The sequence below is a fragment of the Emydura macquarii genome, unplaced genomic scaffold (genome assembly GCF_026122565.2).
Source record: "Emydura macquarii macquarii isolate MOO-44397 ecotype Brisbane River unplaced genomic scaffold, CSIRO-AGI_Emac_v2 contig_3530, whole genome shotgun sequence".
Lineage (NCBI taxonomy): Eukaryota > Metazoa > Chordata > Testudines > Chelidae > Emydura > Emydura macquarii.
The window spans coordinates 9,778,449-9,801,876 of NW_027133667.1; the positions used below are offsets into that span (position 1 = coordinate 9,778,449).

Genomic DNA, 23,428 nt, shown 5'->3' on the forward strand with positions numbered 1-23,428 from the left:
CTTGAGGAAATAATATGCTCATTAAAATACATCTCTACCAGAGATGTGAACTGCTGCAAAGGCGGAATTCCAGTCTCTAGAGAAAATATCTCATATATCCTTGTTCATCTGACTTTGGGATTTACATTTTGTTGTAAATTATTTTAGCGGAAGCTGGTAGTGATTCCTATATTTAGGTTGCCCAACATTTTCCTTTATAAAAGATACTAGTGACCTTTTTGAGAAACTCTGATACCTCCAGTGTTTGCAGCAGGTCTTTAAAATTTGGCAGGGAGAAAGCCTTTGGACCAGTGAAATGCCTATTTTTGTACCCTTAAATTCTGTTCAGACTTGGGTTATAAACTGTTGAAAATCCCTTCTGTTCCTTACATTGTCATCAGTATTTTGCCAATATGCAAAAATAACTGAACACAAACATTCTAATCTAAGGCTGAGCCCTTGCCACTGCCAAAGCAGCAGCACTGAAAATCCTGGTAGCCGACAGTCATGCTGCTGATGCAACAGCTTTAGGGAGGTGGGGAAAGGAGTAAGACCAGGCTCTCCTGGAGTCAGCAAAGGGCCCCAATAGCCTCCCCTGTCTCACTCTCTTTCTGGGGGTATCATATGGGGCAGGAGTTTCCTTCCATAAGCCCACACCCCTTCTGGAGAAGAGAAAGCCAAGGCAAGAGCTTCCCTCCTGATCCCAGATTGAGAACATGGCCCCAGCAGCCCATCTCCCACTCTCCATCCCCTACAATAACAGCCTTCTCCTGCAGGCAGTTAATGTAGTTAGTCCTGTAGTTCAAGTGATGCAGAATTCTGTGATACAATGATGAAGCTTCTTAGTTGAAGCCCTGATGATGTTGGATAATGGGACAGTTGTTACAGCTGCACATAATATAACTTTTTACCTTTTTTTTAAACATACAGCCAACAACAAACCGGGAGAGCTGGGTGGGGCGGCTCTTCCCTCTCTCCCCGGCAGGGTGGGCTGTGCTGCCCACGTGGAGAGCCTCTCCTCACCCCACAGTTCCTTTCCCCCTTGCAAGGAGGGGCCACCCCTGCCTCAACTTTCCTTCCAGGTGAGGGGGGGAAGTTTCCTGGGACCCCCCAACCTCCGGGGGACTAAACCCAGGTGAGCCCCTGACTGCTGCAAGGAGGGATCGGACCTGGGCTGGGGGATGGACTGAAGCACCAGGCTGATCACTCAGCACAGTGGAAAGCACGTCCCGGGGCTAGGCTGCTAAGCAGAGCTGAGCAGAGACTAGCCTGACTCAGCTGGGACAAGGAAGCATTGTGGTTTGGCTCGAGAGAGGAGAGCAGACAATGGGAAGAGAATTGGGGGAGGAGGCCAAGTGGGAGCTGGGGTGTAGCGTGGGCAGGGCCTCAGGAAGGGGCAGGGCAGGAAGGGGCCCAGCCCAGCCTCCCCAAAGGCAGGAGTCACCAGCTCTCACATTGAAGTTTTTTTGCCAAAGTGGCCTCCTCTTGAAAAATAGTGAAGATCACTGACCTATTACATTACAAACAAAAATCTGTTATGAAAGAACCTTGTTTAGATTACAAAATCAGGCACTCAAGTTAGGAAATGTCATTATTTAGGTTGCTCCTGCAACCTTAGTTCAACCCCCTTGGGTGTATGTATTATGATACAATCTTCAATTACACAAATACATACTACTTTTCCAAAGGATACCTGCCTCATTGAATATGTAAAATGGACAGTGGTCAACGAATGAGTCAGGGTTGTGCAGCAGCCTACCTCATTTGTTCTGGAAGTTGGAACGTGTACAGAGAATGAGCTGGAGGGCTGGTAGAAGAGCTAATGCAGGTGAAGGCACACAGGAGGTCTCTGTTCTAGTGCTGCCACAGAATTCCTGTGTGATGCTATGCAAGTCACTTAATCCAAAAATTTTGGAAGATGGCCATTAATTGTATTTGCTCATTTCTGAGTGCTCAAGTTTGAGGCACCTGGGGCCTGATTTACAGAAGTGCTGAGCACTCACAACTGACACTAAAGTCAGTGAGAACTGCGTATGCTCGATATCTCTGGCAGTAAGGCAGTGTTGTCTGGAGATATGAGCATTGTTGGGAGTCAAGAAGGTCCTGAGTTCTAATTCTGATTGTGCAGGCTTCCTCCTCCTCCTCCCCAGACGAAACGGTGTCAAAGGTGGGCATGTCATTCCCTCAAGACGACTTCAAGGGCCCACCAGGAGCTGCTGAAGAGGGTGGCCTTGAACTTTAAGCTTGTAAGCAGAGATAATAAAAGAATCTTCCCATAGCCTGGTCAGCATTCTGCCTCTCAATGAGGCCATTATGGACCCAGTGAAATCCTTATGGCAAACCCCTACTTCCCTTTCCCCAACCTCAAAAAAGAGCCAAAAGGAAGTACTTTGTGCCTGCCCAGGGTTATGAGTTCCTACACTCTCATCTCCACCCTCCAGGATCCCTGGTGGTCTCTGCGGTCAGTGAAAGGGAGAGGCAGGGCCTACAAGGGACAATACCTAAAGCAAAAGACTCCAAAAAACAACCTTTTCAGTAGAAAGGTTTATTCTACTGGGGCACTACAGCTCAAGATCACCAACCAGAAAGCATTTCTGGGCAGATATGATTTCAGTGTGTTGGACTCCATGTTGAAGTTCAAAAACTTGCTCCCCCAAGAGTCCAGGAAGAAGTTCTCCTCTCTGGTGGAGGAGGGGAAAGCGATAGTCAGGGCCTCCTTACAGGCAGCCCTGAATGTGGCGGACTCAATGTCCATGGTCTCCACAGTGGTCATACGTAAGAAGTCATAACTACAGTCTTCCAGTCTCTCGACAGAGTCCTGCAATCTTCAGGACCTCACTTTCAAAAGAGCTTCATTCTTTACAGAGCAGATGGATGTGAAGATCCATGGGCTGAAGGATTCCAGAGCTACCTTCAAGTCCTTGGCACTGTATACTCCAGTGACTTTCAGGAAGCATTACAGGCCACAACAGCCTGCCCAATTCTCCGCCCCTCCATCCCATCAGGACCTGCAGAGGAGACAGAGCAGGGGCTTTAAGCACAGATATCCACCCTGTCTGCCTCAGCGCAAGTATCTGCCCCACCCAGAAACCCAGGGGGCTCAAAACAGACCTTTGGATGGGGCACTCGAGGGTGTTATACCAGTTTCTGTGCCTGATCCTGTGTGTCCCCATTATTTTCGGACCACCTGTCCCACTTCAGCACAGCATGGTCTTATATCATCACAGACTGTTGGGTACAGAACACCGTGGAAGCAGGTTACACACTTCAATTTATTTCTACCACCCACTCTCCCTCCCTGTCCCTCTTCAGGGACCCCTCTCATGAGCAACTTCTAGTCCAGGAGGTACAAGTAGTCCTCTGAGTGGGAGCCATGGAAGAGGTTCCACAGGATTTAAGAGGGAAAGTGTTTTACTCCCCCTATTTGCTAATTCCAAAAGCCAAGGTGGTCTCAGACCTATTCTAGACCTGTGCTGACTCAAAAGCTACCTCAGGTAACTGAAGTTCTCATGGTCTCCCTGGCTTCCATTATCTCCTCCTTGGACTGTTTCCTCAAAGGACTCCTATTTTCACATTTCCATCTTCCAAGGCTTGTCATGAACCAGGCCCGCCACCAATTCGTAGTTCTCCCATTCAGCCTGTCAGAAGCCCCACTGGTGTTTACAAAGTGCATGGTGGTAGTGTAGGCCTTCCTGAGAAGATGGGGGGAGGAGAGAGTCAAGTCTACCTGTGCTGAACAACTGACTAGTCAGATGCCGGTCCATGGCTCAGGTAAAGTCCAGCATCCACCAAATATGGTCAGCTTTTCAGGCTCTGGGCCTGCTAATGAACGAGCAGAAGTCTATCCTCGCTGCGGTGCAGAGGATAGAGTTTATTAGAGTGGTGCTCCACTCCACTCAGACCAAGGCCTTCCTCCCAGAAGGCTGGTTTCACACAATCAAGACATTAATAGTGCATATCAAGGACCACCCCATTACGAAAGTCCGTTTCTGTCTGGGACTTTTAGGTAACATGGCCTAGTGAATGTACATGGTGCAGCGTGCATGGCTGCTACTCAGGCCTCTTCAGGCCACAATCTAGACTCTAGACAGTGTCTTCCATGGTCCTTACCTCCCTCGGTTCAAGACTGGACCCTCTGGTGGTTTGCTCAGGCATTCCCTTCTCCGAGCCTCAACCTTTGATATCTCTGGTCTCAGACATGTCAGAGTTAGTCTGGGGAGTTCATCTGGGGCCCCTCATTACCCAAGACCTGTGGTCCCTGGAAGAGCTTTCGCTACACATCAATATCAAAGAGCTCAGGGCATTTGCCTGCCTGTCAGGCATTCCTGCCTCACATTACAGGCAGGAGTGTGCTAGTGCTCACGGACAACACTGCACAGGTGTTCTACCTCAGCAGGTAGGGAGCGGCTTGTTCTTCTCCTCATGTCAGGAAACAATTTGCATGTGGGAAATCTCTATCCACCTCAAGGTCTCTCATCTGCCGGCAATGGAAAACGAACTGGCAGATCACCTCAAATAGTTCTGTTTGTGACCAGATACAATGGAAAGTGTTACCAGTTTTGGTTCCGATGAGGCCACAGCCAGGGCTCATTCACAGATGCCTTCATGCTCCCGTGGACAGTGCACCCATTCTGTGCTTTCACCCTATTCCACTCATGCACAAGATTCTGCTGAAGCTCAAGCGGGATGGAATGTGGGACATTCTGATAGCCCCAGCCTGACCTCGAGGAGCAGAAAGGAGAGGAGCATGCACCTCAAGTAGATCCTCATGGAGGCAGCTCTTTGGCCGCAACCTCTGGACCTGGCACCTGGTGTGTCAGTGAGCAGTGCCCCGTCGTCTGTCAGAGACCCGGTGCCAAAGAAGGCCTCGGTGCAGAGGGAGCTTCGGCACTGACAGTCACCGGCACCAAAACCGGTTCGGCACCGCTCCTATTCGCCAGTGTCAGGTAAAAAGTACAGGTCTAGCAGAAGGCGTTTGCCTACGGTGTGGCCTATGGAAAAGATGCTGGTCCATCGCGACCCAGATACACTCGGCACAAGGGTCTCCGGGATCATCAATTGCAGCTCCACAGAGGGCACCCACAAGCCTGGTAAGCGTGGGATCCCCTGGTGAAGGATAGCGAGATGGAAGAGCTACATTCGGGGTGGCATGGGACCTGATTGCCATGACAGCACAGCAGTCCCTTGTCTTGGGGGAGAAGGTGCCAGACCCAAGACCTTCAGCACCGCAAGTCGTGGTGCCGTCTAGAGGCAAGCCCCCAGTGATGCAGTGCCGGTCACCCAGACACCAACGCCTTGACACCATTCACCCTCTCCACAGCACTGGTCACCCACGCCTTGGAACCGATCGCCCTCTCCTTGATGCCGGTCACCCACGCCTCGGCACTGATGGCCCTCTCCTCAGCACCAGTCCCCTGTGCCCCAGCACCATTCGGCAATCACATCTAGCTCGGCGCCGCCATGGTCTCCATGATCAGAGTCCAGATCATCGGACTCCGAGGCAGACTCTGGCACCTCGAAGCGGAGTAGACACAGATCAGGGAGGCAGCACTACAAGGAGGATAAGGGACAAGTGCCCCCTGTTGGACTTTGGCCCATGCCAATAACCCTTCTGGACACCCCTTGGTGGGCGTACCACCAAGCCCAAGGGTCTCAGTCTAGAGATCCCTATTCGATTGCATCAGAGAGCCAAGCGACTGGCACCCTGGAGCATTGGACCCTGCCACTCAGCACTGAAGTCAGCAGGAGCAGGGAGACAGTGCTGTCGTGGGAAGCTGGTGTGGTGCACAGTGATGAAGAAGAATCCGGCACCGAGGCAGGCCCTGACGCTGGTAGAGAGGTCCTGGACAGGGAGGACCCTACTTGCCAGGACATCCCCGAGACTGAGGTTGGACCCACGTCTTCCTCCTCTTCCTTCCCTGATGAGGTGGTAGCAGGGACATTTATCACCCATATCCCCCTGGACAATAGGGCCCACCAAGAACTTTTGAGAAGGGTGCCCAAAACTTGGGCCTACAAGCAGAGAAGGTTCGTGAGTCGGTGGACCCAGTGGTGGACATTTTGGATCCAGAGGGTCCTTCGAGGGTAGCTCTGCCTCTAATCAAAACGGTCCAGTCCACCATGAAGACAATGTGGCAGACACCAGCCTCTATCCCACCTACAGCCAAAGGGATAGAGAGGAAGTATTTTGCTCCCTCTTGAGTACCTATTTACTCACCCTCAGCCTGGCTCACTTGTCACATCCACAGCGAATGAAAGGGAAATACAGGGTCAACAGAGCCCGACACCTAAATCAAAGGAGCCGAAAAGACTGGACCTATTCGGGAGTAAGGTATACTCTACCGGAGGATTCCAGCTGTGAATCGCCAACCAACAGACGATTCTCAGCAGATACAGCTTGAGAACTTGGGATACGATGGCGAAGTTCAGAGATCTCCTTCTGACCGATTTCAGGTTAGAGTTTGGGGCCATTGTGGAGGAGGGTAAAGCGGTAGCCAGGACATCTCTATAGGCTGCATTAGATGCAGCAGACTCTGCAGCAAGGATTATGGCTTCGGGGCTGGCTATGAGAAGAGGCTCCTGGCTGCAGATGTCAGGCCTCCCACCTGAGGTCCAGTCCACCATCCAGGACCAACCCTTTGAAAGAGCGGGGCTGTTCTCAGAGCAAACAGACTCCAAGCTCCACAGCCTTAATGACTCTAGGGTGACTTTGAAATCTTTGGGGCTACATACACCTTCCACACAAAGGAAGCATTTTCAAGCCCCAGTCTGGCCAGAGGCTCTATCCATCTCATCCTTGGCAGGACTTCTTCAGAAAGAGGGGCAGAAATAACAGGCACAGAATGCCCCAACCAAAACAGTGGCCAGGGCCACAGCAAAACTTTTGAGAGTGTACCTGAGAGCGACACTTCAGAACAGCTACCGGAACCTACCCCTCCTTTCTGAAACCACTTATCCCATTTCTACCATGCTTGGGCCCGAATAACATCAGACAGATGGGTGTTGCGCACTGTAGAAATGGGATACCCCCTCCAGTTTTGTTCTACCCCAACCCCCTTCCCCGTCCCTTTTCAGGGACCCCTCTCACGAGCAACTTCTTATAGGAGAGGTGCAAGAGCTGCTTCGCACTGGATCAGTAAAAGAGGTCTCTCAGGAACTAAGAGGAAAGGGGTTTTACTTCAGATATTTCCTGATCCTGAAGGCAAAAGGGAGGCTCAGGCCTATCCTTGATCTGCAGAATCTCAACAAGTTCATAAAGAAGCTAAAATTTGGTATGGTCTCCCTAGCCTCAATCATTTCCTTTCTGGATCTGCAGGATTGTTATGCCGCCCTTGACCTGAAAGACACTTATTTCCAAATCTCAATAGTACCCTCCCACAGGAGGTTCCTCAGGTTCATAGTAGGACACAATCACTATCAATTCACAGTCCTCCCATTCAGCCTATTGGCGGCTCTGAGAGTCTTCACCAAATGTATGGGTGTGGTCGCTGCCTTCCTGAGGAGACACTGTGTCCAAGTGTACCTCTATCTGGATGACTGGCTGTTCAAGGACCACTCCAGGGAGCAAGTAGACACTCATGTTGAACTTTCCTCAACCTGGGTCTTCAGTTTAATGTGAGCAAATCAACGCTAGTGCCCACCCAAAGGATAGAATTCATAGCAGCAGTCTTGGACTCAGTACAAGCCAGAACTCTGCTGCCAGAGTCTCGTTTTCAAACTATGGGCTCCATAATAAGAAACTTCAGTAATTTTCCTACCACGACAGTTCGGAGTTGCCTAACGCTTCAAGGCCACCTCGTCTCCTGCATATACATGGTCCAGCATGTGAGGCTGTGACTCAGACCTCTCCAGTTGTGGCTGGCATCGGTACACTGGTCCCATGGGGACAGTCTGGACAAGGTGGTCTCTCTCCCACCACAGGTTATAGAATCTCTCCAGTGGTGGCTCATCCCTCAACAGGTGTGCAAGAGGGTCCAATTTGCCAGGCCAAGCCATCATTGGTGCTGGCTACAGCCGTTTCGGCTTTGGAGTGGGGAGAGCATCTCGGCAAACTAAGGACACGAGGTCCTTGGTCCCCGGAGGAGTTGTCACTTCACATAAATGTCAGGGAACTACAAGCGGTCCGGTTGGCCAGACAGGTGTTCCAATCTCATCTGGAAGGAAAGGAGGTGTCATTGATGACAGACACCACCACGGCAATGTTCTATCTGAACAGACGGGGGAAGCACATTCCTGTCCCCTGTGCCAGGAAGCCCTCAAACTCTGGGACTTCTGCATGGCCTGCTCCATACACCTGGAATCGTCCTACCTGCCCAGCTCCCAGAATGAGCTGGCGGACCATCTCAGCTGTTCCTTCAACACCCATGAGTGGTCTCTCCACTCGGATATCGTGAGAAATATTTTTCAAAGGTGGGGCTTTCCCCAAGTAGACCTCTTCGCAATGCGGTCCAACAGGAAGTGTCACCAGTTTTGCTCCTACCTGGGACACAGCCCGGATTCTCTGGCAGATGTGTTCCTCCTTCCCTGGGTTCACCACCTATGCTACGCTTTCCCACCATTTCCTTTTATCACAAGGTCTTCCTGAAAATCAGGAGGGACAGGGCCTTGGTTATACTTAGAGCCCCAGTGTGGCCCAAGCAACACTGGTACACAGTGCTGTTGCAGCTATGTGTAGACACCCTGATCGTCCTGCTGCTAGTTCCGGACCTGATCAGGTAGAACCACGGTCAGCTGCGTCACCCCAGCCTAGAGTCACTTCATCTCACGGCATGGAAGCTGCATGGCTGAACCCTAGAGAGGCAGAGTACTCTGAGCAAGTGAAAGAGGTCCTCCTTGGTAGTAGAAATCCATCCACCAGAGCAGCATACTTAGCCAAATGGAAACGGTTCTTGTTGTGGTCAGCGCAGAAGGGCACAACTCCAGTGCAGGCTCTGCTGCCTCTTATATTGGACTGCCTACTGCATTTAAAGCAATTAGTTCTGGTGGCTGCATCAGTGAAAGTGCACTTGGCGGCAATCTCCGCTTTCCACCTGGGAGAAGGGGGTCATTAGATATTTGCCAATCCTATGGTGTCCTGCTTCCTCAAGGGCTTAGAAAGAATTTACCCTCCGTACATTGTCCAATCCCAGCATGGGATCTTAACTTGGTGCTCAATAAGTTGATGGGCCTCCCCGATTTAAGCCCTCAGCCGTGTGTTCACTATTGTACCTCTCGTGGAAGGTAGCCTTCCTCATCACTATTACCTCGGCAAGGAGAGTATCTGAACTCAAGGTGTTGACCTCAGACCCCCCCATATACAGTATTTCATAAGGATAAGGTGTGGATGCATCCACACCCAGCCTTCCTTCACAAGGGTTTCTCATTTTCACACTAGTCAGGAAATGTTCTTGCCAGTGTTCTTCCAAAGCCGCATGCCAGCAACAGGGAATGTAGTCACCAGTCCCTGGATGTCAGATGGGCATTGGCATTCTATATCGAGTGAACTAAGCCTTTTCGTAAATCGAACCAGCTTTTTGTCACCATAGCGGATAGGATGACAGGCCTCCCATGACGAAATCCTCTGAGAGGACACTGGATTACCTCTTGTATTAGGACCTGCTATGAACTAGCCATGGTGCCAGCCCCAGCTCTGGCAGCGCATTCCACGAGGGCACAGGCTTCATCAGCATTCCTGGCACATATTCCCACACAGAAAATTTGTAGGGCTGCAACATGGTCGTCCATACATATGTTTACTTTGCATCATGACATTACACAGCCTGCCACAGATGACATAGCGTTTGGTAGAGCAGTGCTCCAGTCAGCAATTTCATGAGCTCTGACCCCTCCTCCATCGGTCTGCTTGGGAGTCACCTGCCTGGAATTGACATGAGCAAGCACTCAAAGAAGAAAAAATGGTTACTTACCTTCTGTACCTGTTGTTGTTCTTCCATATGTGTTGCTCATGTTCATTCTAAGACCCACCCGCCTCCCCGTCTTGTCAGAGCCAATCGGCAAGAAGGAACTAGAGAGGCGGCGAGTCGGCAGGCCCCTATATACAGCGCCATTGAGGCGCCATTCCAGGGGGCACCTACACCGACCGACGGGTCCCGCTGGGGAAAAACCTTCCAACGACTGTACATGCGGCGCGGACGCACCTGCTTGGAATGGACATGAGCAACACATCTCGAAGAACAACAGTTACGGAAGCTAAAGAACCATTTTTTCCTCATGTTTTTTGTATGGGAGCTGTGACATTGTTTAGTTGCACTGCTTTTCCAGATTTCTTTTAGGTTCAGCCTCCAAGCACCCTCTAAAGATGCCCAGCACAATCTACCACTTTGTCTCCACTGAAATAAATATTGGAATATGATGGAGAATGATTGCATTAGGTGACATCAACAGTAAAAGGTTTCTGGACCCTAGAAACAGGTGGAATGATGATTAAGCTAGTTGTGGACAATAGCACAAAACTCTTTTAATCGAATGATTCAGCGTATCAACTATATTACGAATTTTAGTCTCTCAAAGGTTCACAGTAAGGGTGAGCTGTGAAACTATTAAGTGGTATCAGTAATGAATCGTGTAAGTAAGGTACCTCCTCACATGTGCATGAATAGAAATAGGGCTATTTGTCTTTACGACATTTATCTTTAACTGCTAGAAAGTTGTTCATATCTTCTACAGATTGTTTGTTTGTTTTTATAGTTCACCTTTTTTGTTCCAAGGTTTCTTCAGATATTAAAATCCTGGCACTGTAGCTCATGATAAACACCTCCATATCTCATTATATCTTGAACTCCACGGTCCCTCAGAACAGCCTTATAGAGAGAATGCACTGTACTATCTAAATGATCCATGACAGGCCTGGGAGCAAGACCAACTGCTGAAAAGTGCGCCAGGTGGTGTTAAAGGGGTTTGTTCCACTCAGTAATTGCTTGGTCTGTTAATGTAGTAGGGAGGAGTTGGGGAAAGGAGGTTCTTTCAGCCGTTAACTTCCTGAGAATTTAGTTACACTGTGCTCTTGTTTCCATGCTATTCCACTGGAGATTTTTTTCTTCTGGATCTGTTTTCCAGGGGCTGAGTTCAGTGTGACTGATTCCCTTCAGTAGCTACTGGACCCAGGTTTCCAGAAAGACAATGCAATGAAACTCAACTGCTTTTTAAAGTCAGAATATGAAAAGAGAGCACAACTTCAGTCTTGGGAACCCTGTTGTAATATTTTATATTCCTATTTGTTGGAAAACATTTATACATGTGTACAAAGAATTGGAATATTGTTGTTCACTGTTCCTGGAGATTTACATAGTGCTACTGCCTGTGAACGATTGCCCCTATTCTCCTTCCCTACCTTGGGAATCCATGTATACAGATGAACTCTACTAGGGTAGGTGCAGTACTGTATAACAAGTGGGATCTCATCTCTCTTACTGCTTAGAAGACAGTCGGTTTGGCAAATCTTCACTTTTGTCACAGAAAGAGAGAAACCGTTTTTCTGGAGATGGTTAGTCAAATCATTTTATGTTGATTTATCAAAAGACTGAAAGAAAAGGCAGCATTATTCTGACTGACAATGAATAAAATAGATTGTTTGTGATACAGCCCTAAAGTGAGCCAATCTGCTCCCTTCTCCCTGTTTTTTCTGAATCTTCATCCTTTAGCACAAAACGCTCTTATTATACTCTCACTGTCGCTGTAATCAGACACATTCAGCACTTCTCTTAGAAGTGAGGGATTTTTAATTATTTTGTTCAGGAATATGTGATATCTTCTTAAAGATTTTACTGCTTCCCCTTTACCCCATTTGTCCCTAGGACAGGATTAGCACAGTAGGCTTCCATGTCATTGGCACCCCCTTTTCCCTGTACACATACACACCCATAATATCTGTGTGTTTTGTTTTGTTTTTAAAATAGAAATGTGCAGACGTTATTTTTGGCTTTGTACTGGTACTGCTAGTATGTTCCCTAAACTGGACATTTCAGTCACATCTGACCGCATCGCCGTCCATAATCCCATAATATTTTGGTGTTTCCAGGGTCTTGCTAAACCAAATGAAGTGCTTCTGACTTTCTGTTCAAGTCAAAAGAATCATAGGTTTCTCTGTGTGGTTTTTTTTCCTCCTTGATAAACTGTAAATATTAGTTTGTATAAATCAACTCTGAGAGCACTGCATATTTCATTAAATACAGCCAAACTCTGGGTTAATGGAAGTTCCAAATGAAAATATTATGGTATCTCATTGCATATATTATAGATTTAATGTACTGTGAACAATAGTAGCTTTGAGCCATTGTAAATCCCATCCGGACATCATCAACATGGTTCAAAATATAAGGAGAGAAATCCCAAGGGTTGTATGTGCTCATGTGGCTGCTGTGCATATGTAAGTCATTCTTTCTTTTATTATTTTTAAAATAGCAATGTGATATTTTGGAGAAGGGAGGGTTAAGGAGGAGCCTAAAACCATATGAGTTTTGGAGCTGGTCTGAAATTCCTTTTTCCATAGCTGTGGGGTCAGTTTGCAATAATAATAGAAATAACCTCTGAGCTAGGTGGTTTTCCCTTGAATCTTGGAGGATGAGTTGCAACAACTTGACAGTAGATGCAGTAGCTAAAGTATTGGGGAGATCACACAAAACTTCCAAACTGTCCTCACTTTCCATGTCCTGTGCCCTCACTTTGCCTGGGAATCTGGAGTATATCTCTTGGGGGTTTTGCCAACAGAAAAATCACTATTAGATAGATTTATTAAAACTAAAACAAACAACCTGCAGGTCTATGGAATTTGTAAGAAGTCTCCTTTTAAAATTTTCTTTTTTCCTTGTAAAGATTACTTCAGGAGAGTGAGGCTTTTTGGAGTGGAGTATCTGTACATGAGAGCATGGTTCAAAGTTCAGTCCATGTGAGCTGATCAAACCAGGTTATATAGGAACCATAAGAGAACACATTAGACACAGTAGAAATTTATCCTTTCAGATACAAGCAAGCAAAATTCAATACAAGACTTCTCCTTCCCCAAACCAGTTTGTAGCATTACACTATTATGTGAATTATGAAGCTGGGGGGGGTGCCCTCTTTCACACTGGTCACCAGAAGAGGTAGGATACTTCTAAACACCCCAGTGGTCTGATACAGCATGATAATTTCTGTGTTCCTAAATGTGTTTTCCAGACCTCTTCTAACATTCTACCTAGCTTGTAGTTTTGGCCTTCCATAAACCAATCGTTGATTTTCTACTTGGCATGTAGTTTCAGATTTATTATAGAGGATCTATGTCTAAAATTCATATTAAGAAGCCTTTTTAGTTTGGTCCCAACAAAATCAGTAAAACCTTCTTTTTGAGCCACTTGATTCTTATGGGAACAGTTCTTTATTTCTGTTTACACTGATTTTTGCTTGTAGTTTCTGAAACTTTGGGTTCGCGTATCAATCCACTTTTCATGTAGTTTATAGAAGTATAAGGGAAGTACTTTTTATTGTGAAAGGCCCAAATTATTCAATCCACTGGTTCTAGATAGCTGCAGAACTTGCATATACAGAGGTACCCAGTGCACTTCTATCCCTCAATTGTTAACAGATCTTAATGTGTTCTTGTAAAAATGCATAAGCACTCTTTTGTTGTTTGCAGGAGGCCTCCAATGACCTTGGGCTAGTTATGGTCTCTACTAAGAAATATCAAAAAATTATGTAGTTATAATAATAATATGTTGCACTTACAGAGTCTTTCATCTAAATATCTTGAGGCATTTTATAACAGTGGGTAAATATTATCCTTATTCTACAAATGAGTAAGATGAGACCAGAGAGCGACTCATCCACCCAAGGCCACATGGCAAGTCATAGTAGTTCAGGAATAGAACCTCAGGACCTCAGTTGCATTCCCCAATCAAACTATTACATTTCTGTCTGCTTCTAACACTTGGAGTAATTTCTCTAAACTGACTCGGTAAATGTGCTCCAGAAACATCTTGGAAGTTATATGTTCTAGATCAGTGACTCTCAACCTGCAGGCCGCTTGCAGCCCAGTCAACACACAGCTGTGGCCTATGTAACATTCCCTAGGGCAATACAGGTAGTATACATATTGTATGGGTGCAGCCCACATAACACACAGAGAGCTGCATATGCAGCCCACAATGGTAAATAGGTTGAGAACTAGTGTTGTAGATCATTGGCTTCCAGTTCTTACTGCATTAAGACTGAGTTGTCTGGTCCTAAATATCTTTACTGTTTTCAGACCTTAAAATTAACATCTAGAAAGCTAAGAACAGGGTCCAAAAGAAGTGACAGTTTAAGATATCTTGAAGAATCCAGAATTCACATTACAGTCTTACAATAACCGATACATGTCCATGTTATACAGTTATCTAAACTGACCTATTTACATTTTATTGTGCCCATTATGTCTAGGGGCCATATATAAATACACCACAGAATGACTTTCAACAACTTCTGGTCTCTCCTGGCTTTGAAAAACATTCTCTTTCTGTTCAGTTGCCTATTCAGTTATTCTCTGTGTGCTATCCTCTTTTTGTTTTCATTGAAAATAGAACCCTATTTAGTCCAAAAGAAGTTAGACAGTAGGAGTGAAGTGGGATTTGGACATTGTGGTGCAGCCAGTGCAGTAAACTATGAATTTTGATAAATTGAGCCCAGCTGCAGGTTAGACATGTGTCATGAATTATTCTGTTCTAATTGAATGCTATACATTACACTACCTGTGGCGAACAATCATAGGAATAATTATGTTGTTGAAAAATATTTATTCATTTTTCTAAACTATATAATTTAGTATTTTTTGTCTGAAGGGAAAGGTCAGATGGCCTCTTTTCATTACATTTGCCATAGGATTTATTTTCTCTTTAACAGAATGCATTTCCTGCTAGTTGTGACTGCTGCTCTGTAGTGCTTCATCAGAAGCTCTGTCTTCATTAGGTCACAAAAAGAAGCAGGGGCCTTGTAAGCTGAAGCATTAGTGATCAAGAGTGTGTTATATACCCCATTCTGGTTTCCATCGTGCAGTTAGTGTTGCAAACTGCCCTTCGTGCCCCACAGACTGATGAGCTTGACCTCTTTTCTCAACCAGCAGAGCTCCTCAAGAAAAAACAGCCAACACAAGAGGAAGTAGTGCTGGGCTGACCCTCTAACCTCTGGGGATAGCAGTCAGTGTTTGAATATATACTCTCTGCACAGAAAGAAGTTGGTGATTGTTTACAGAAGTGATTTGCAACTATCATTTATTGATCCCACTCCTATTATCACACCTGTCATTAGGCACTACTCTGCTGGCTTTTTTTTAATTTTTTTTCCTTAAACTTTCTATCTGATCCTTCATTTGACTCAGACTCTGAGACAAGTTTTATTTCTGGATCCTATGATCAGTGGCCTATGTGCTTGTCCCTGGCTTAATGTGTTTCTCATACTTTATAGCATTGCTGCTTCTTTTGTGTTGATTCTTCAGCTTTTCATTTAATTTCTGCTTGAAGAGGGGATATATTCTATTCTTTTGCCATCCCTCCACCATTAAAAACCTTCTCAACATTAGCTCTCTACAATATTTTTCATCTTGGTTGGCATTCCATTTATTTATACATCACATACTTGTTATCCACGTCCTTCTTTCACCCAAGAGGCAGTGCAGAATATGAATTTTGCCCTGCTTTGTAGGGGTAGACTTCTAAACAGATATTTAAGAAAATAAAAAACTGTTGTGCAAATAAGATATGACTCTTCCTCCCCCTCTCCCACAAATAACATATTCTCATAAAAATCCTTTTAAATCTTAGCTTCCTCCTCTATTAAATGTCAATACATACAATTCAAAATGCTCACCTCCTCAGAACTTTGTTCTAAAAAGAGACCAGCAGTATGCATTGTTTCTTTGCTAAGTTGGTCTTCAGACTTGCCTTTCTTTGGTGTTTGTCAGGTACACATGATTACTGAGGGCCTTGACATAGAGATTGCAGAAAGAGATGAATTTAGCCAGTGGTATGTTAATTTAAAACAAAAACAAAACCAATTTTTGTGCCTTGACTTGATAAATGTGGAGCTGTTTTTGGACTACAGTTTCATAGCTGTTGTCGCAAATGAGGCTTGAAACAAATTGGCAAACTAGAAGTACCTGAAGTACAGAGGTACAGTGTGCTTTCTGATTCCCAGCCCTTGAGATCCCAGGAAAGGTTGCAAATTAAACTCAGAATTAATCAGATCTACTAACAAATAAAATACAATCATTAAGGCTTTCGTTGACCACAAAGAGGCAATTGTGTAATTGTAAGAAAGGTGCTGGAGAGGGCTTTTTTTGTGCTCTAAAGGAAAATCAACATTAAGGTGTCAAAGAGAAAAATGAAACCCTGCAGGTGAAGCTGTCTTTGGAGCCAAAAGAAACCAGCATTTTATGCAGAACTGCCAGTGAACTGTTGGAGAATAAGAAGGGTGTTTGGCACTGAGCTTCAGAATGTGTCAGCTTTTCACTTGGCCAAAACAGAAAGAGCCTTTGGACTGCAGATATTGTTAATCGAGTAACTCTGTACTTGTGAACAACCACTTCAAGCAACTTCACACCAACACTTCGTTCCAGTGGTCTTAGCCGCCATAGTTTTCACCTCCTTTACAACATGTAGTGTGGGAGTACACTTCCTCAGTGTGGGAAATTGAGAAGCACAGTCAACAGTGCCTAGAAACAGCCTGGCGGACAGGAGACTTTTTTGTATTCTACTCCCTCTTGGGAAATAGGATGGAGCAAATGAATCTCTGGTGTATGCGGGTGCAACTCAATTAACTTAAGTGCAGTTACTCCCATTTATACCAGGACTGGTTTTTATCCGGTATTCCTTTTCACACACAGATGTGTTCATTCTTTATGCAATTCAGATAGACCTGAGAACAAGAAGATCCTCCTGTGTGCTGAAGCAGAGCCAGCAGGTCTTTAACCACAATTAACAAAGAGGTAGTTTTACTGGTTCAAAATTTACATTGGGATCATGGTCCCCTTCTCGTGCCCCGTGATATGAATGGTGAGACAAAGCTGAAGCCTTTGTTTCTGGAGAGAGAAGACCATTATCCTTTTGTAGATCTCTTTTCCAATTTCATTTTCTCTTTTTTACCAAATGATGAAAAAATAGGAATATGAAATTAATACATAAATTAGCACACCAAGAAATGCTTTATCCACACTGATGAGTCAGAACAATGAAATGCATGTCCTTGGTTGCACATCCTGGGTGGGTAATAGCTATTCTGTTTTTCTTTATTTGAATACTCCATCTATGTGCAGTGCATGTATAGCCATTTGTGTTTATCTGTAAATACATGTGTGTACAGTATGTGTTGTCTTTATTTTATAAGCCAGTACAATTAATTCCCTGTAGTTTCTGGCAGGTTTCCATAAGAGGAAGGATTTCTAACTAAAGATGGTATTTACACATATGCCATACAGGAATAACAGTATATCTAATATCTTTCAGATGATAATATGCCACATGGAATAAAAGTGACCAGTGTTTTTCAAAGTTGCTTCGTTCCCTGGTGTTCCTCGTGCCACATCATTTGATTTTTAAAGCAGCTATACCTCAAGCAACAGAGGCATTGCCTCATACAAATTTTCTTGTCAGGGGATGCCCAATTGGAAAAGACTACTGAAAACTAGTAATCATAGATTTTTCGATCAAGCTCCCAAGCACCTCATGTTTGTTAGTGACCTAGATACTGTAGGGTGAAGGTCAAAAATTCATCTTAGGATGTCTTCACCAGACCCACTAAATTAATGCTGTTGCATCAATGGCAGCAGCTCCGATTCAGCACAGTAGTGAAAACATGCCCTAAGACTCTCTTTCTCCCAGTGTGAAGGTTAATTCTAGCGGGTCCATGTGGGTTAGTTTCTTTGTTAGATATGTTTTGTGTTTAGCTAGCGTATAATACAGAAATAGTTAAAGTGACAGAACAGTGTGAAGCACTTTGCAAAATAGAAACACAATCTGAGCATTCTTCGTCAAGCATCCACATCAGAGCGGTAGGCTGGAGATAACTCATTCTTAGTTTGCATGTTTGCTCTTTCATGCATTGTTTTATTAAATGAAAGTTTTGCAAGACTAAAACTAAGTTGATTTATGATCCACTTCTAAGTTTCTCCAAAGAATGTTAGTTCTGATTGTGTGCAAGATGGAGCTGGAAGTTGAGCTAGATTCTGCTGGTATGTATATTAACCATAATTTCTGCTTCGGAGAAAAAGTTAAAATATTTTTATGAAATAGTTCCAGTGACCTAGCTTCTCAGACAAGCCTGCTCCAGCTGCAATCCATCACAGCTCATTGTGATCAGAAAATGTACACCCAGCACATGTAGTCAACAAGCATCAGCTTGCTGACCCAAGATGTGATACAATAGCTCCCGATGGTCTTAAAGAATTTTTGCTTCTGAGGAGAGAGTTTTTAAACTGTGCTGCCCTTTTACGTTTTTGGTTTTTGCTTCGCCTTCAACTTTAGTTATGATGCTTTGTACTTATGTAGCCCTTTCACCTGAGAGTTTCAAAGCACTGCACAAACATCAAGTGAAATAGTCCTCAAAACACTACTGTAAGGTAGTTAAATATTATACTAATTTATACATGAGGAAACTGAGGCTCAGGACAATTAAGTGACTTTCCCAAAGTCACACAGGGACTGTCTGTAGTAGAGCCAGAAATTAACTGCAGGTCTCCTAATTCCAAGTCATGTGTCTTAACCAAAAGGCCATTTGCATTAGTGAGTAAGAGGGCAATCCAATTGTAATGCTATTACAACTATACACAACTTCCAGAAAGTGCAAAATAATTGGCCTTTTAGTGCCTACCATCCTTACTGTAAACATTGCATTAAAAGGAAGTTCACTTAGAAACTTTTTTGTCTGTGGCTGTTTAACTCCAATTTAAGGTTTAAATTTACAGGGAAGTGAGATGAGTTCATATTCCAGTGGAAACTTAAACAAGTTTTAAGGGCCTTTATTACAGGTTTGTGGTTTTTTCCTATTAAAAAAAACAATGTTCTGATTAAGGCTGAATGAATCACTGGGGAGCATAGCTCTTGGGTTGACTTTGACATGAGGAGGGAGTATCCTGTAAACTTTTATTTACTGTATATTGTATAAATTATGTAGTTTTCAGTTCAAAATAACTGGAAAGAAATAACAAGTAAAAGGAGGAAGGCGTTCTAGACACTCCATAGTCTAGTGGCTGCAAGGTGATGACTCAGTATTGAGCAGCAAAATTCCCACAAACCTCACAGGAGCAGTTTGAAGGGAAAACTCCAGATTGGACATGCAGTCATCAAATTATGTCCCTTCTGGCCTTTAAGTCTATGAGTCTATAGTATATGGATGTTGCTGATCCTAATATGTGTGTTTGTCTGTATAGTGGGAATACTTAAAAAGTTCTGTTGGTTTTAAAGATTTTGCTGGTTCCAATGGAAGTTCCATTTTAAAAATAAGAAGACGATCTCTGGAATTAGTAGACCCTTTGAAACCAGTGGAACTTTTTTAAGGTCGTCCTCTGTACCAGATGTGTTTGTCATCTTGCCTGTGTATCCCACTGAAAATGTTCCTGAGAAAGCGAAGCACATAAAATGACTTTGTAAAGTATGTAAGACATATTTCATTTTAAAAATATATTCTGTGATATCACAGAAGCACGAAGAGCCCAGGGGTTCTGAATTGGTAAATAGAAAAGTCTGAATTCTAATAGCAGTAGAGTCAGAGCTTGGCATTGCCCTTATTTTGTGTCTCAAACAAACTTAAGGTATATTTACGCTTATAGTGGAATGTAAAGTACAGACATTGCATGCCTAGCTAGCATGCCTAGCTAGCTTGCTACAGGAAAAGGCTCCAGCATCAGGGAGCTGCTGCCAGACCCTTTCTCGGCTGCCAGAGTCTTTCACTGCTACGTGTAGCTACACACCACAGTGAGAAGCATGGGCACAGCCTGCCTTTTTCTGCAGTGTGCAGCCATATTTATAGTCCCTGATCCCTATACACCGCCATAAGCGGTAGATATAGAAATAGGGATCATTCCTGAAAATGTTGAGTGTCTTCAATATCTATTTAAATCAGTGGTAACTGAGAGAACTCTGACTCTGGCAGGCTCTAACAATTTCTTGTGACTTTTGCTCAAGTGGAAAGTTCAGTGCTGTAAGCTGTAGGAGGGCAACATTTTCAGCTGCTGTTTTTAACTGCCTATTAATTTACAATATATTACAGCAAGAGTGTCATCTTCCTGAATAAAAGTTATCCAGTGCCTTTCGGGTTTTGCTTTGGTGTCTCCTCTTCATCCTCATTAGTACTGTGTTACTGGGAATCTCACATGGTGTACTGTTTCTCCTCCCATAACTCACAGTTTTACAGAAGGTTACTGCTATATGCATTTGAGTAATGGTCAGTCTCTTGCACAGCATTATAACACTGGACATTTAATGACAATGCCTTTTTCAAACATGGCCCTAATTCATATCAAAGCATTATTTTAAATTTCTTTTGAAAAGATTATTCTTAAAGATAACTACTAGATTAAAATTGCCCTATTAATGGGATGTTCCAAGCCAGGATTAGCCAAGTGAGTGTTCGTACTGCACATACCATCTAAATCTTATGGTAAATTTGTTAAACTTCTCAAAATAATATTCAGAGTCTTTCCAATGGCCAGAGACCTTATAAGCAACAAAAGTGCTGCCAGGCTTTGGCCAAAAAATGTAATTTAAAGCAGAGACATGGCAGGATTGGTCGAGCATTTGAACACGTTTATAATGTCTGATACCCACAGCTGACTTTTAGGCAGGAAGCTAATGGAAGGTAGGGTAAAGAGCATCTATCCCACCATTTTTGGTATTCTGTTTTGTGTTTTTTTTTAAAAAAAAAAAAAGCTAAAACTGAGCAGGAAAAATTGTAGTCTTAGTAACAGCTATTTGTCCAATGTGCCCACGTTCTGCAATTTCTGAACATGTCTCCTCAACAGTAGCAACCACTGAATTCCAAACTATGGTCATTATTGTAATTGCTAATATTTTCATTTCAGCTGAATCCACTTGTATGTCCATAGGAACATAAGAATAGCTCTTCTTGGTCAGATCAATGATCCATCTAGCTCAGTATCCTGTCTTCTGACAGTGGTAAATTCCAGAAGCTTCAGAGGGAATGAACAGAATGGGGCAATTATCAAGTGATCCATTCCCCTGTTCTCCAGGCTCCACTTTTGGCATTCAGAGGTTTAGGGACACCCAGAGCATGGGGTTACATCCCTGACCATCTTGGTTAATCACCACTCCTGGACCTATCCTCCATGAACTTATCTAATACTTTTTTTAAATTAAATTATGCTTCTGGCCTTCACAAAATCCCCTGGCAATCATTTCCACAGGTTATACTTCCTTACGTTTTTTTTAAACCTGCTACCTATTAATTTAATTGTGTGACCCCCCACCCTTGTTCTTCTTCTGTTACGTGAAGGCTTAACTAACACTTCCCTATTCACTTTCTCCACACCATTCATGATTTTATAGACCTCTGTCATATTCCTCCCTTAGTTGTATCTTTTCTAAAATAAATAGTCCCAGTTCTTTTAATCTCTCCTCATATGGAAGCTGTTCCATATCCCTAATCATTTTGTGCCCTTTTCTGTACCTTTTCCAATTCTAATCTTTTTTTTTTTTTTTTTAGATGGAGCAACCAAAACTTTATGCAGTATTCAAGGGGTGGGCATACAATGGATTCATGTAGTGTCATTATGGTATTTTCTGTCTTATGCCCTTTCCTAATGGTTCCTTAACATGTTGTTAGCTTTTTTGACTGCTGCTGCACACCAAGCAGATGTTTTCAGAGAACTATCCACAGTGAGCGGTGATTTCAGAGAACTATACACAGTAACTCCAAGATCAATTTTGAGTGGTAACAGCTAATGTAGATTCCATCATTTTGTATGTATAGTTGAGATTGTTTTCCGTTGTACATTATTTTGCACTTATTAACATTGAATTTCATCTGCTGTTTTGTTGCCCAGTTGCCCAATCACCCACTTCACTGAGGTCCCCTGGTAACTCTTTGCATTCAGCTTTGGGCATAACTATCTTGAGTAATTTTGTATTGTCTGCAAACATTCCACCTCATTGTTTACCCCCCTTTTCAGATCATTTATGAATATGTTGAACAGCACAGGTCCCAGTACAGACCCTTGGGGGACTCCACTATTTAGTTGCTTCCATTGTGAAACTGAACATTTATTCCTACCCTTTGTTTCCTATCTTTTACCAAATTACTGATCCATAAGAGGACTTTTCCTTTTATCCCATGACTGCTTATGGCTTATTTTGCTTAAGAGCCTTTAGTGTGAGACCTTATCAAAGACTTTCTGTAAGTCCAAGTACCACCCTTGTCCACATGTTTGTTCACCTCGTCAAAAAATTCTATTAGATTGATGAGACATAATTTCTCTTTACAAAAGCCGTGATGACTCTGCCCCAACATATCGTGTTTACCTATTCGTCTGATAATTGTATTCTTTACTATGGTTTCAACCTATATTCCATGGGGAATAGGATTCACTATTCTCATCACATATTTCAGACTGCACACTTTCCCATACGCTTTGGAGACTTATCCCATAGCGCTGGTTTTCTCACCACTCCCACACAATATGTGTGATTAAAATCCTAGTGATTGAAAAGGACTTTTGGTGAATCTACTCCATCCTCCAACTCTGCAGAAAGACTGGCTTAATTTATTAAAACATCCCTAATAGTTGGCTCAGCATTAGTCTTCATCAACTTCAGTGATGGTGAGTCCACAGTATTCTGTGACAGCTCTTTCCATCACTGAACTGTACTTAGTTTTTCCTAATATTTAATCTAAATTTACCTGCTACAACTTTAAGTCCATTCCTATTTGACTGAGAAAGAGATCGCTATCTCTTTGTGAGATCCCTTTATGTATTTGTTAGAAAGCCATTCTCTCTCCCTTTAGTCATCTGATTCTTTCTTCCTCTCTTGAGGTTCTGATACAACACCCACCACCATGGTATCTAAGCACTTCACAAAATTATCCTCATTGTATCTGAGCACTTCACAGAATTATAAGGGGAACTGGACTGTGCTTTTTGTTGTTGTTTTGTTTTATAAGAGTGTTTTGGGAAAGGCTAGTTTGAAGGAGTAGGGTTTCTGTTTTATTCTAAAGGTGAAAAGATTTGTGGTTATCCTGATGTCTTCTGGAAGTGAATTCCAGATTCCTGGGCCCCAGTTACCAAGAAACCACTTTCTCATGCATACACAAGTCTTGCAGTGGAGGTGATTGTCACACTGTCTGGAATGGTTCACGACCATGAGTGCCAACCTCAAGGCAGACTGTCAAGAAGCAGGGCAGAGACCCCAAACTGGTTGTGTGTTCTGTCAGTAAATTTCAACAACCCAGTAACAAATGTGAACTCCTAAAGCACTATAAGAGTCTTACCATAGAG

At 43.8% G+C, this 23,428-nt stretch overlaps 1 protein-coding gene across 13 annotated transcripts in view; it reads left to right on the forward strand.

The window, feature by feature from the left end:
* Positions 1-23,428, forward strand: part of ERC1 (ELKS/RAB6-interacting/CAST family member 1) — a 530,012-nt gene that overhangs the window by 352,613 nt on the left and 153,971 nt on the right. The window contains exon 17 of one of the 13 annotated variants that reach the window (XM_067536294.1): positions 11,035-11,129. The exons of the other annotated variants lie outside the window; for them this stretch is intronic. Within the exon in view, the coding sequence (XP_067392395.1) occupies positions 11,035-11,041 (7 nt within the window). The 3' untranslated portion in view covers positions 11,042-11,129. Of the gene's footprint in view, positions 1-11,034; positions 11,130-23,428 lie in introns of those variants that run through there. 13 annotated transcript variants of the gene reach the window in all.